The 16078-nt window shown below is 34.7% G+C and overlaps 1 protein-coding gene across 1 annotated transcript in view; it reads left to right on the plus strand.

Annotated features, from left to right (window-relative positions):
• Positions 1–16078, plus strand: part of FAM135B (family with sequence similarity 135 member B) — a 438393-nt gene that overhangs the window by 157513 nt on the left and 264802 nt on the right. The window contains exon 3 of the mRNA XM_069081364.1: positions 14136–14215. Coding sequence (XP_068937465.1) covers positions 14136–14215 — 80 coding nt within the window. The remainder of the gene's footprint in view (positions 1–14135; positions 14216–16078) is intronic.

Below are 16078 nucleotides of genomic sequence, written 5' to 3' on the forward strand. Positions count from 1 at the left end.
TCTCTCTCTCTCTCTCTCTCTCTCTCTCTCTCTCTCTCTCTCTCTGTATCCCTCTCTGTCTCTCTGTCTCTGTCTCTCTGTCTCTCTCTGTCTCTGTCTGTCTCTCTCTCTCTGTCTCTGTCTGTCTGTCTGTCTGTCTGTCTCTCTCTCTCTCTCTCTCTTTCTCTCTCATAGTTATTCTTCTTTGACATGGGAACTCTGGCTTTAGACTATGGAATTCCTGGGACTTTTCCTTCTGGGATTCCATTTAGGTAGTGACCAATGTAATTTTTTTTTTTATATTGCCCTCTGGTTCTTACATATCAAGAGTTTTCATTTAATCTTGCCTGAAATATAACATTTAGGGTTCAGGGACTTCAATGATTCTTACATTATCTCTTCTTGACCTTTTTTTCTGGGTCAGTTTTTTTTTCTTTGGTTAGGAATCTTAAATTTTTTCTTATTTTTTTCCCCCAGTGGTTTGATAGCTTTCTAATATTTCTAGCTGTCTCATGGAATCATTGATTTCTATTTTGACAGTTCTAGTTTTCAGGAAGTCCATTACTTGGGTAAGATCATATTCTCTTCTAAGTTATTTATTTTCCTTCCAGTTCTTTCCTCAGTTTTCCTCCCTCCCTCCCTCCCTCCCTCCTTCCCTCCCTTCCTTCCTTCCTCCCTTCCTTCCTTCCTTCCTTCCTTCCTTCCTTCCTTCCTTTCTTCCTTCCTTCCTTCCTTCCTTCCTTCCTTCCTTCCTTCCTTCCCCATTCTTTGTCTTTGGACATAGAGTTATTAATATGTTATTTGCAGCTTCTGGTGTCACTTGGAGGGTACTCTCTGCTTGTATTTCTGGTGGGCTTTTGGTTGACCTCTTGTGTAGCACTAAGGCAGAAGAAATCACTGTAGTTTGCCAGTGAATTTCTTGATCATTTGATCTGATGTGATCTTCTTGTTCTTATGGAGTAGGTATGTGGGAACTGGGTTATTTGCCTCCAGTTGAGGGAACCATCTTTACCAGTGATATCTTAATTGTCATATCCAGTGGCATTTTTTCAGACCTTTCCCCTTTGTAGCCACTTTGCAGCATTTGACCCTGTTGGCCTTAATCTCCTAGATGCTATTCCGAGTTTTGAGGACACCACCTTCTCTTTCTCATGATTTTCCTCCTGCTTGTCCCACTGATCCTTCTCAGTGTCCTTTGTTGGAACATCATCCATATTTGATTCTTTAAACTTTGTGACCTCACCAGCTATCATGGGTTCAGTGATCTCTGTGACGACGTTTCCCAGATATTTATCTAGTTCAAGTCTCTCTTCTGAACTCCAGTCACACATTACAAATTGCTAACTGGGCATTTGAACTGGATCACCAGTAGGCTTTTTAAACTTGATATATGTCCAAAACAGAACTCTTCATCTTTTTCTCTCAAACCCATACCTTTTCATAACTTCATTATTGTTTTTCCCCATAAATCACCACCATCTTTCTAGTCATTCAAGCCCACAACCTGAAAGTCATCCTCAAGGCCTCACTCTTTCTCACTTCAAATATCCAATCAGTTGCCAAATCTTTGTCTCTCTCTCTCTCTCTCTCTCTCTCTCTCTCTCTCTCTCTATTTTCTCTACACTCATTTTCTCCTCTCCACTCTCATAGTCCCAATCCTAATTCAAGCCCCGATCTTCTCTTTCCATGTCCTCTTGCAATAACCTCCTATTTTGTCTTCCATTTTTCTCCTTTCCAATTCATTTAACACACAGCTGCCAAAATTATACATCCCTAAACAGGCCCAGTGTGGCAAATTCCCACACCCCCACCCTGAGTAAATGCCTATGTCTTCCTATTACTTTTAGGATCAAATGCAGACTCCTTAATTTATCATTCATATCTCTTCATAATCTGACTTGAACCTGAGTTGTCATTACTTACCTCCCTGGGTTGTTATGAAGATATAATGACAAAATATATATAAAATATTGTGTATGTGCTGAAACACTGTAGAAATGTCAGAAATTATTATGACTATTCTTGTAACTTGGTCTGGCATTGATCTCTTCTCTGAGATTTATTGTTTGTGACTGAAGGCAAAGGTTCATTACTCTGTCAAAATTCTAAATAGCTAGAAAATAAAGAAGTGAATAAACAATTATAATACTAGGAATATCTCAACAGATCACTGACTTGAAAACAAGGCCCCAAATGTAGTTCCATGAAATGGATAAACACTGTTGATAAGACAGGTTGCATCAAAAAGCACCACCAGAGTGCAGACCTGGAGATTTAAGGCCATCTACCTGTTTAGAAGGTTGAAGAAATATAGGAAATGAATCAGGGTACTCAGTTTAAAAACTAATTATATGGGAGGATATAATGGGAAGTATCAAAAGAACAGCAGCAGAAGAAGTATATAGGGCCTAGAAATGTAGCCTTTCCATAAGCAGCAACAGTGAAATACTCTGTTATCTTAATACATTAATGGATTATTGGTGTGAATATTTTTTCTGTGATGAATATCACAACCAAAGGTATACTCATTGAGGTTTAATATCATATGCATGATTTCTTAAATTTAAACTCTTAAGTTTAAATTTAAACTGCATTATTTCTCCACATTCTTAAGTTTAGACAATAAACAAAATAATAAATCAGGACCTGATTTGTATTGTTTTCTGATTTTCAGGTACAAATGCTCATACTTGAAATTTAATAATTGGCTTTCCCAACCTGGGTATGAACTAAATCCTACTTTTCTTCTGCCTTTCCCCATCTATACCTGCCCATGTTATGTGACTGTCATCTATAGTCTCTCATAATTTCCCCTTTGGGGTTCACTCAACATGCTGGAGATCTTTTTTAAATTCAGAAGAATTTATGACTGAACCACCTTCTTTTTCAACTATTATTTCTGTAATGTTACCCTTATCACTTTATATAGTTCCTTAAATATGTTGTAGCCTCATGCCCAACACTCTTCTCCAATGACATTTGAATAATTCTCAGCTTCATATCTTCAGTCTCTAGTGTTCCATGAATCAGACCCACACAACATCACTGAAAGATTATTGGTGTTAAAAGGGACTTTGTTTAAGGAAGAAGCATTGAATAAACTTAGGTTATTTGTTACCAGAAGAGTGTCTTTGGCCCAAAGCAAGCACTTAATAAATTCTTGTTCACTTTATGTAATTGCTAAAAATCAATGTCAATGTTCTTTTCTCCATAATTTTCCCGGTTTGGGGTAAAAATTATTTGTCCACATTTCTTGGTGGTGTTTTAATTGAATGCCATTTGCTCTCTCATTTATCAAATTCCTAATAGTTTTGTATTTTTTTAAACTTTGCTCTAACAAATTGGTAGTATGTCTGCAGACAGCTGATTGAAGAAGACAGCCACCACTAATAAAATCATTTCCTGTCTATTAAAATATATTTTTTATGACATGACTTCATGGTCATTAGGTCTAATGTTTTCTAATTCTTTACTTCATTATTCCAGAATTAGTAATAATAATCATCACCCATGTAGTGCCTTAAGGTTTGTAAAGCACTTTAAAAATATTTTATTTCCACAACAACTCTAGAAGAGAGATTATCATCCCCATTTTACAGATGAGGAAACTGAGCTTGAGAGGCATTAAGTGATTTGGCCAGGGTCACAAAGTGAGTGAGCATCAGAGGTTAGAGGCCAGATTTGTTCATGTCTTCCTGATTCCAGATCAAGTGTTCTATCCACTGGACCACCTAGGTAACTATCAGGGTGTCCCTAAAGTCTGGACACATAGGAAATATCATTAACTATGCATATTTTCAAGAAATGAAAAGAATGAAATTTTCAACAATTTATTTTATTTGCATTAATGAGATTTCATAGGAAGACATAGGAAGTGCATAAGAAATCTCATTAATTAAATCTCATTAATATGGAAAATAGTCCTCAATAGTTAATGAAAGCTTTTTATTCAATATGAAATTGTCATGGCTAAAATTTATGCTAATTAAATAAAATATTGTTGAAAATTTCATTAATTTCATTCCTTGAAAATATGCATAGTTAATGAGATTTCCTATGTGTCCAGACTTTAGGGACACCCTAAAGTGTTATTAACTGTCATTACATGAACTAATTATATGACCTTGAACAAAGTGCTCACACTCTGTAGGCCTTAGTTTTCTTATTGTAAAAAAGAGACATTAGGTAAACAATATAGAGGAATACATGACCATAGAAATCTAGTGTTTGATCAACCCAAAGAGCCAAACTTTGGGGGTAAGAACACACCATTTGACAAAAATTGCTTGAAAACTGGAAAGCAATTTGGCAGAAACTAGGTATAGACCAACATCTCACACAGTATACCAAGATTAGGTAAAAATGAATAAATGATTTAGAGATATAGGGTCATGATATGAAAAACTTAGGGGAGCATGAAAAATGTACTTCTCAGATTTGTGGATAAGGGAAGAGTTCATGACCAAACAAGAGATAGAGAAGAATATGGCAAGTACAACAGATAGTTTTAATTACATGAAATTACAAAACTTTTACAGAAACATAACAAACACAGTCAAATTAGAATGAAACAGGAAAAGTATCATCTATAAAATGTCTTCTAGGTCTAATATGCTATGGTCCTGTGATTTGACTCTGAAAGATTAGTGCTCATGGTCATAATTGATTTACAAATTATAGTTGTCTTTCTATATATGCTATAGTAAAGTCTTCCTTCAGTGCATTATCATGGTGTGGTAGTCCCTGGTCTTTCTCAAAAGCTTTGCTTGATGTATACAGCTCTGGGAAGTTTTTTCCAAAGCTGAAAGAGTATTCAAGTCCATCCTAGGGATGGAGTCATGTCTTTTCTGACTAGCTGATATGTAGAGTGTCTCACCATGCAAAGCTTGGTCATCAACAGAAGACATTTCAGCTTCTAAGATGCATGAATTAAGTTTGATCCAGCACTATGAAGGGGTCTGGGTTTTTTCCAGGTAATAGGTACCAACACTGATAAAATCATGAATTCTGGGAAAGAACATACGTGTTTTACTTGCCCTCCTTTAACATCAGACTCAAGATTATAGGAGGGCAAAGAGATGCTTTAGCTAAACTTTGTATCTCCCCCATTGGTTAGAATTCTCTTAATGAATGATTCTTGAACTGACTAGAATTGAATAGGAAAATATAGGATAATTCTCTTCCATAGCTATGCTTATTTTGATAAGTTCTTTAAGGTAGAAGCTATGCCTTATCCTAATCTCTTATGCTTATATGTATGCAGTTTGTCCCTTGTGATGGATAGGCATATGTGATAGAGTGTATACCCTTGGAGGACCTGGTGGTGCTTTTTATTTTATTTTTTTGTTTTTGTATTCATAGGGCATCCACACTTTTTCTGGATTATAGAATGTACATAAATAAAACCTTGTTGATTTATTGATTCCCATGCAGTAGGAAATTCTCCTTTCTCTGACCTCAGTGTTTTGTTTTTTCTCTTCTTGATGCAACATGTTCTATTTATATATTTCTATTTCAAAATTATTTTATTTCACTAAATATTTCCCAATTACATATAAAATAATTTTAACAATCTTTTTTTTTAATTTTCAGTTAAAAATTCTCTCCCTTTTTTCCTTTCCTCCTGCCTTCTAATAGAAGTCAAGGACATTGATTTCAATTATACATGTGAAGTCATGCCAAGCATATTCCCCAGTCTTCCCAGGGTTTTTTGAAACTACCCTGTTTATCACTTTTTATAGCACAGTAGTATTCCATCAAAATCATATACCACAACATGTTCAGCCATTCCCCAACTGATTGGCATTGCCCTTGATTTGCAATTCGTTGCTACCACAAAAAGAGCTACTATACTATATTTTCATACGTTTAGGTCCTTTTTTTACCTGGACACAAACCTAGTAGTGGCAATGTGGGTTGAAGGTATACACAGTTTTCCAGCTTTTTTTGGGGGGAGGGGTGTAGTTTTAAACTGTTCTCCAGAATTCTTAGACTATTTCACAACTCTGCCAACAGTGAATTACTCTCCCAATTTTTCCCCATCTCCTCCAGTATATGTCATTTTCCTTTTCTGTCATATTGGCCAATCTGATAGCTGTGAGGTGGTATCTCAGAGTTGTTTTAATCTGCATTTTCCTAATCAGTAGTGATTTAGAGCATTTTGCCTCTAAATATTGATAGCTTTGATTTCTTCTTCTGAAAACTGCTTGTTCACATCCTTTCACCATTTAGCAACTGGAGAATGGTTCTTATGTTTATAAATCTGGCTTATTTCTCTATGAATTTGAGAAATAAGGGCTTTATCAGGGATACTTATATTTTTTTGTTTCCTGTTTTCATTTTCATTTTGACTGCATTAATTTTGTTTGTGCAGAGGCTTTTAAATTTCATGTAATTCAATTATCTCTTTTGCTTCCTTTAATCCTCACAATTTCTTGTTTGGTCACAAATTCTTTCCTTATCCATAGATCTTGAAAGGTATATTTTTCCATGCTTCACATTTTAATTACAATATCACCCTTTATGTCTAAATTGTTTATCCATTTTGACCTTATCTCGATTTATGGTATGAGACGTTGGTTAGTGATTAGTTTCTGCAAAATTGCTTTGCAGTTCTCCCTTCAATTTTTGTGAAATATTGACTTCTTACCTCCAAAGATTGGATTTTTGTATTTATCAAACACTAGATTACTATAGTCATTTACTACTGTATTTTGTTTCTAATATATTCCACTGATACACCACTCTATTTCTTAGTCAGTACAAGATTGTTTTGATGATTTCTACTACATCATATAGTTTGTAATCTGAAACTGCTAGGTTGATTTCTCATCTATCAGAAAAGAAATGACTTACAGTAAGTGGAATGTGAATTCCTTGGGAGTAGGAACTAACTCAGTCAATAAAAAAAATATACACAGAATATAATACCATATCTGGCGCACAGTAGGTCTTTAACAAATTTTTTTGTTGATAAACTGATGGTGGGCAATAGAGACAAATATTTTCAGACATGGTTTACAATTTGATTAGATTTGCTTGTCTGGGATATATTCTATTGTTGACAAGGGTATGATCATTGAAAAATGTCAATAATATTAAAAGAAATATCACTAAACATTTTAAAAAGAATAAGAATGGTTTTAAAACCATAAAACATTTTGTAAATCTGAATTAGTATCTGCTTTTTGGAAATACTATCACTAGAAAAGTTTGAGTATACAAAGAAACAATACTAACTAATGGACTTTGCTTATAATGGAGTTTTTACATTCACCACAAATATTATACAGATAGAATGTAAGTAAGAAAGACAGTTAAGATGAAATTCTCTATAAGAACCATAAGGGCAGGGACTGATTAATTTTTGCATTTGAATATCCAGTACTTATCACAGTACCTAGAACATAATAAACTCTTTGTAAATGCTTATAAAAGGGAGGAAGGGAAGGGAACAAGTATCTATTAAGGACTTACTATGGACCAGGCTCTGTGATGACTGCTTTATAAATATTTTCTCATTTGAGTGAGAGATTTCTCATTTCACTTTCTAGTGAAAAAGATAAAACCATTTGAGGAGTAAGAGATCACATTTAGTGGGCGGGGGGGAAAGGAGAGAGGGAAGGGGAGGAGAGGATATAGGAAGGTTCTGACAAATAGTGGTACATGAGTTTAGCTTTGAAAGAAGACTCAGATTTGTTTACAGAAATGAGGAGGACCTTTTTATCTCAGACATGAGAAATGGCTTATGCAAATGTATGCAGACAGAAGAATACAACATGTAATCCAAGAATACTTTTTGCCTGACTCTAATGTAATGCATAAAAGATGAATGTGTGCTTATTGTTTATAGTCTAATTGTGGAGGGTCTTAAATGTCAGACTTTAGGAATTTCTATTATCCAGTCAATAGGCAGCTACTGAAAGTTTGGAGGCAGAAGAGTGACAAAGCAGATTAAAATACTTTAGGAAAAAAATTTAAACTATATGAAATATGTTGGCAGACTAGTTAATAATGACAATGATCATAATGATAAAAACAATGCACTAAAATCCCAACCAATTACCCATGTCATAATTAGAGATAGCAATGATAAAGTAAGAGAATGGCAGCTAATATGATAATACAACTGAGGCTCTGTGTACTATGAGATTGACATTGTATTGTCAGGAATCCTGAAATTCTGGCTACTTTGGTGATTCCAGTGATTGGATTCACACCATCCCCAGTGTGATATAACTACTGTTATATCTAAAGTAAATCTAAGACATAGATGGAAACACAGAGATTTTTTACACCACTGAGAAATGTGGATCAACCTGGCACAGAGACCAGTAGAACAAATGTTTTGGTGCCAAAAGAATGCAAAATACATAGGTATAAGTCTGAATATGGCAATGCTTTGATGCTAACCACTGAAGCAGACAGAGAATAAATATCCATGAAATCAACTGAAAATATACATGATTTTATTATGCACCAGTTATATATCATAATTACAATGGAAATAGATTTTAGTAGTTATAGGCAAGGACACTGTACTACTTTTCTGTCAATTATATCCTCAGTGCCAATAATTCTGTAGATCATTTTAGGACAATAAGAAATATATTTATTTCTATTTCAAAATGAGAATAAATGAGAGTAGAAAATGAGTAATTACTTAAATCTCAGAGTAGAAAGCTAAAGAATTTGAAAGAAAGGGGCGGCCAGGTGGCTCAGTGAGTAAGAGTACCGGCTCCAGTGTTGGGACGACCTGGGGATCGAATCCTGGGCTCAGACACTCAGCATCACACCCAGAAGTAATTGGCCGTGTAACCTTGAGCAAGTTACTTAACCCCGATTGCTTAAAAATATAAAAAAAAAAAAGAATTTGAAAGAAATGATTACCTGTGGGGTGCAGTGAATAGAGCAATGGCCCTGGAGTAAGAAGGACCTGAGTTCAAATTCGGCCTCAGATGCTTAACACAAATCTAGCCGTGTGACCTTGGGCAAGTCACTTAACCCCAATTGCCCTACTTTCCCCCTCCAAAAAATTAAAAAAAGGAAATAAACTAACTTGAAGAAAAATAAAAAAAGAAGAAATGATTACCTGTACTTAACATGGACCCCAGAGCTACTACCAAAAGTGAAAAAGAGATAGAGACTGGACTTGTGATGCCATTGCAATAGGGAACTCTTGAGGGAGAAAGTGTCCTCCACTAATTCAGGTCAGCAAATTCTATGTAACTTATAGGCTTAGAGAGTTGTCTGGAGTAGAGATGTCAAACTCTTGAATCTATAAACAGACGCACATATATTTTGGTACTTGAACATAAGATCCTTAAGACAGGACAGGCTTGAGAAAACTATTGAAGACCCATGAAAAAAGGTAGGAAGATTATACCAATGTCTAGCTGGTACATTGGTCAATCAGTCTATAAACACTTGTTCAGCGTCTACTATGTGTCAGGTGCTGTGCTAAATCCTGGGAATATAAATAAAAACAAAAACAAAATCCTTGCTCTCAAGAACTTGAAGTAAAAAACTTGAAAATCAAATTCCCCTATTAAACATACCCGTAGGAAATATGCAGAAAGGGTTTATAGACATATAAATATATAGGAAATGTATATATATAATTTATTCACATATATAAATTATATATATGCACATTTTTCTATATACCCACATACCCATACTTTGTACATATATGTAAATATGCATATATATGCGAAACTATGTACATGGTATTTATACAAATGTTCTATATCTATCCATCCATCCATCCATCTATGCATACATATACATATATACATACATATACACATACGCATACAAATACATATGCATATATATATTTTGCATGTTTATTATTAGTTTCCTATGTAGATAGGTAGTTAGATAGATAGATGGATAGATAGATAGATAGATAGATAGATAGATAGATAGATAGATAGAATATCATGGGGAAAGAAGCAGAAGAAAAGAGAAGGCTATGAGAAGAATAAAGAAGAAGGGTTTGAATTCATGAAGTAGGTCAGAAGTGAGTTTGAGGAATGTAAAATTAACTAAAATTAGGGATAAATGGAGGAGGATTGTTAGATTTTGAATTATGTTATTGGCTGTAACTCCCCCAAAATGTGCAAAGGTTATAGTCTATAGTGAGTACTCTTCAATAACTGTTGGAGATATTGTGGCAGCTGCTTCTGTGGGAAAGTCAAGTGCTTCAAGAATATTTAAGCCTTACTTAATAGCCACATAAAATAACTGGCCATGTAACCTTGAGCAAGTTACTTAACCCCAATTGCTTTAAAAAAAATGAATATTTAAGCCCACAATGAAACAAGGATCACTCCTACCAAAATGCAAACAAAATTGTGGTAATTTTTTTTTTAAATCTGAAAGTGACAAATTATTGCTGTAAAAACCACTCAATCTTCATAAAATGAGCAAAGGCCTCAAGAAAGACCTGACAGTTGGAGGGACTGATAGTGATTCTTCAGCAGTGTGCTGTAAAGTTGGAAGAACATCAAGAAGATCAATTTGAAGCAAATAGACAAATAAGCAAAGAAAAAAAAACTAACTTAACTAATTGCTAACTCTGATTATAAAGAAAAAAATGTTTGTCATGGGCAAGACAATAGAAGGACCAGTGTCCTGAAGACTGGACAAAAGATAACTTTTTCTCACCAAAGCCATTGTGAAAAAAAAAATCCCATGTGAGCCTTTAAAATCTGAGCATCTTCAACAGTTAATTGTTCACTCCTAAAAAGTGTTTTGGTTTTAGTTTTAATTCCAATGGAAATGATAGACTTATATCCATTAAGGAAATGTTGAACTTTGAAAAACTATATTAGTGGACTCCTTGCTCCAGAATTATAGAACTTGAGAAATGGAGATGGAACAGTGCAATACAGTCTTCCACACTTTATTTCATGTTATTTGTGTAATATTTTTTGACCAAGAGATAGAGATCAACAGGCTCTAGTGACCTGGGAACTCATCTGATTTTAACCTTTGGAAAAATAGGCTGTTTTTCAAAAATATGCTTAATATCCAATCATACAGATGCAGTTTCCTAATGAAGATGTAGGGTATAGTTATCAAAATCTTGTTTACTCACTGACAAAATAGATGAAACAAGTAGGTTCAGCCAAAAAAGATATATATTAAACTTAAAAACAGTGTACTGTATAAATCAACATATTTTCACTATATTTGTTCAACTTCATTTACATACTTCTACACTATCAAAAGGTGGGAATTGTAGGAATAACTTAATGTATTCTCCAGTTTCATGTTTATGCATTTTATACAGAACATTCACAGATTCTATCACCAAAAGAATCTATAAATAATTATGAGAAAACATAGTACTTATTGCTTAGGAGGAAAATTAAAGTGATAAATAATATCAACATTGTAAAGATCCACTTATTATTGATCCAAAAGGGATTTATAAAGCTGCTTGAAAATGCCATGACATTTTCACTGCCTTTATTAATGATTCCAAAGTGTTTGACTTGGTTCCACACTCATCTTATTCAATTAATGCAAACATATAAAACATATTGAAGTATAGTGAGAAGAATTGAGTATATGATGTCCATATGGGAAAAATATTCTCTATTAACAGGCCATCAGCACAAGAATATCATGGATAATTGGTTTTTAATAGCATTTTCTTAGGGCTACCCATTATTTCTAGCTTTAAATCCATAATCTCTCCTAAACAAAATAAGGTAATTAAAAAGACTTTATTAATTGCTTGCTATATGCACTGTACAAAGTCTAGAACTCTAGTACACAAGTCAAATGATTCTTTCCCTTAAGGAGCTTGTATTCTATTAGAGGAAGACAACTTATAGAAAAGAGTAGTGTCCAGAGAAGGATGTTTCAACTTGAGAAGTCAAAGGGTCATGAGTGGCACAAGAGGGCAGTCAATTTATATGACCTTTCTTGAAGCAGTCCTTAATATGTTAATTATTAATATGAGTATAGTTCCCAGGGAAGGTTGGGAAGGAAGTGGAACATATAGGTAGCAGAAGGCGAAAGGATGACTAAAGGAGGAAGAGCATAAAAGAACCTGGGGCTGGCTAGATAAAGTGAGGTGTCAGCAGTTAGGAAACCTCTTGAGTAGTGTTTGGAAGTATGTTGGAAAGAGCTCTATGGTAGTAGCAGGTCACAAAATGGATTGGGTAAAAGAGTGTGGTAAAGTTTGTAGTCAGATAGGTATAATGATATGTCACCAATTAGGACAACCTGTTTCTAGTTCTAAACTTTGACCTTGTCATAGTTTCTTTGAGGTTCAGTTGGAAAGTACAGCAGCAGCAGCATTGTCAGAACAGAAAGAAGTTAGAATGAAAGAATATCAGTGGGTTTGAGGGAAACTGGATATAGTAAGGTATCACCAATAAGGCTAACCTGGAAAGGGGAAACAATATATATATGTAGAGGAGGGGGAAAGGCAAGGCTATTGGGGTTAAGTGACTAGCCCATGGTCGCATAGCTAGTAAGTGTGTCAAGTGTCTGAGACTGGATTTGAACTCAGGTCCTCCTGACTCCAGGACCAGTGCTCTATCCACTGCACTGCCTAGCTGCCCCTTTCAGCATATTTTAACACATTAACAAACCATGGGTTTGGAACTGAGTCAAAGGCTTTGCAATAAATGATCAATAAATATGGTGACTTGAAGGTTTTGAGCTTGGATGACTAAGCTAAACAGAAATGCAGAAGGTTTTTTAAAAGAGATAATGAATTCAACTGAATTTGAAAGGCCAGTGGGACAATAACATAGATATATCTAGCAGGCAGTTGAAAACATGTAACTTAAACTGATGGTTTAATAGATAGATTTGTTCTTTTCATATACAGGGTATAGTTGAAGTCATGTGAGTGGATAAAATAAAAGATTATGCTGGCAAATGTTTAACAATCAAGTCTACAGGAAAAAAAAATGTGTGCAAGACACACTTTTAAGTTCAATCTGCATTTTTAACATTTTCTCTGTCACTTTCTTATGTCTAGACAATCAACAAAACAATAACTCAAGCGATGATTTGTAGCACTTTCCAATTTCTGTGGCATATATGCTCACATTGAAACTATCACAGATGTCTACTTTCAGAGAAAGAACCAGAAAGAACAGAGTTGGAATGCAGATTGAAGCAAATTACCTGCTCTCTTTCTTGTTTGGTTTCCTCTTTCCCCTTGTTCATTCTGTCTGTTACAATCCTTTTCAACGTGACCAATGTCTAATGTGAAAGTATCTGCAGATCCTATATCTGATTGTATGCTGCTGTGCAGGGAGGGGGAGAAAAATTGGAAACTCAAAGAAACTCAAAGTAAACCAACAAATTAATAAAGAAAATGAATGAATGAATGAATGAATTCTTAAAAAAAGAAACTATCACGATGTCCTCAGCCTATAAATGACCATAGCACACCTGTGGATAAAAATCATCATGGGAGTGAATGGTATCAGCAAGGAAGAGAGAGAGGAGAAAACAGAGTAGAAAAATGGGCCTTGAGAAACACCTAAATATAAATTTAGAGTGGGAATAAAGATAATCTAGAAAAGGAGATTATGAATTGAGACAGATACAAGGAGAGCTAGGAGAAAGTAATGTCGTACAAACTGAGTGAGAAAATATGTCAAGGAGAGGCTGATCCACAGAGTCAGAGATGCAGATTGGTCAAGGATAAGGATTGAGAAAAAGCCAAAAGATTTTTTCAATTTAAAGGCCACTGGTGACTTCAAAGAGAATATTTTCATTAAGGTGTCAGACAGAAGCCAGAGAATAGGGCCTTGAGCATTGAGTTGGGAATGAAGAATGAGGGATCAAGTGAGTTGATTTTTATTTTATCAGTGATAGTGTGATCATTAGAAAATGAGAGTTGGAGAGGATGGGTTAGATCAAAAGAAATTCTTGTCCAGGTGGTAGAAGGAGCCAGCAGAAGGAAAGAATAATTAGGAAGGGGTGGTAATAATGATGGACATCTTTTATTAGTATATTTCTCATAATTAATAGGACATCTCATTAACTATACTTTGATTATGAACGCCAGTGATAAGTTGGATATAAGGGAGGCAAGATTTTGTCCCTCTCTTTTCATAATGAGGACCACAAGTCAGTATCCTATGACAGCAGACTCTTTTTTCCTTTGTCCATAGGCATTACCAAGTCCGAGTTACTTTGAAGGTTCCCTCAAGAATTCCCCACAGGTTGAGTGTCAAGATTGGTGGGCAGACAGGTAAGTCTGGGAATGGAAAGAAAAAGAGGTCACTGGGTACATCCAGGAATGAATGACTTGGATCTGGAGGGGAGGACCATTGTATGGAAGGCCACTTGCAGGGTCTTTCAGAAGAGAAAGAATTTGCGTACATCATCAGAAATAAGTGCCTTATGTCATCCAGGCACATGAGTTAGAATCACAAAGTTTCCTAAGTGAACCAAACCTTGAACATGACTTTTAGCAAAGGATCAATTTTGAATCTCGGAGAAGTGTATTGAAGCTGGTCTGTTTTTATTTTTCAAACAGAGCAAAGGACTGAAAAAAGAAAAGGCAAGTTGTAAAAAATGTTCTTTCTATATAGGTTGGATTTTCCAAGTGGTGCTTTCTTCCACCAAAGGTAGTAAGGTAGCTTACTGACACTCTAAAAGAATAGCCAGAAAAGGAAATAAAATATGTGTAGAGATGATTTTGCTTTAATTCCTAAGTGTGGTATTCTTAGTAATCCTTTTCCTGAATATTCATCTATTATTATTCTTTAATATTTCAAGATATTTCTTCTGGATGCTTCTTTCAGCAATACAGACTTCAAACCCTCCATGCCTTAAGAGATGAGTCCATACATTTCTGTGCCTCCCAAAGTTATAACTTCATAATAATAAGAGCAAGAATAATGGAAGATATATAAGCATGTAGTCATATATACACTAGAAATTTGGCAACAATTTCAATACTTATAAACTCCAAATGATTTGGAATGAAAAGCTTTCAAAACTGAAACCTAGGAGAGGAGATCAAAATAAGATAGGAAAAGGGTAGGGGTGGGGGGCCATATCATCCCCATCATCCCGTCTGCTACTGGAGTTATACCAAATATTGTCACTGTGCTTATAGAGGATGACCTTACCTCCCAATACTTTTATTCAACTGGAAAAAACTTATTTCTGCTCACCTGGGTAAGAGTTATGTAAAACATTGAATTTTAGAAAGAATATTAATAAGCTAGTTCTATCTCTTTCTGAAAGGGAAAAGATAATAAACAAATTTATAATGTAGATTAATTATTAATATTAGTAATAGTCATTTATATATTATTTTAAAGATTTCAAAATTATTTACTTCCATTTTCTCATTCAGCCTTACAATAACTCTTCGATATGTATGTGTGTTACTGATATTATTATTATTCTCATTTAGTTGAGAAGGAAACTTAGGGTCAGAGAGATTGTTATTTGTTCATTGTCATACTACTAAATATGCTATAACTTTCTTGTCACTAGCTGTTTGACACTTCCTTCTGTTCTTCAGCTGCCACTATCCATTGCTATGCCTGACCTAGCATAAACTTTGGGAATTCTGGACAATCTCTGTGTCATGATGAGGTCTTAGGAAAGGACTTGAGTTTAGAAATAATGCTTATCAATGAAATAATTGTTTTTCTAGTAGACCTTAATGTCCCATATAGCTTATTGATTATCTGTCTGTCTATCTATCAATCAATCTATCTACATATATATGTACAATATATAATATATTCAATTACACATTATATACACATATATGTATATATACAAACATATGCACATATGTATATTATATATATATGTATACACACATATAGTTACAGACCTTGAAGGTCCTCTCAAGTGTACACACCCAGGAGGCATGGAGGGTTTGAAGTCTGTATTGGGGAAAGACATTTCCAGAGGTAATATTTTGAAATGTTAAAGAAAAATAGATGACTATTCAGATAATAAAAATAATACCATATTTAGGAATTAAGGCAAAGCTCTCTCCACTAACTTTTCCTCCTTTCTGGCTATTCTCTGTAGGTGTGGATAGATAGATAGATAGATAGATAGATAGATAGATAGATAGATAGAT

Source organism: Petaurus breviceps, unplaced genomic scaffold, assembly GCF_028583685.1.
Source record: "Petaurus breviceps papuanus isolate PSGF00001 unplaced genomic scaffold, PetGlider_PUasm1.0 98, whole genome shotgun sequence".
Taxonomy (NCBI): Eukaryota; Metazoa; Chordata; class Mammalia; order Diprotodontia; family Petauridae; genus Petaurus; species Petaurus breviceps.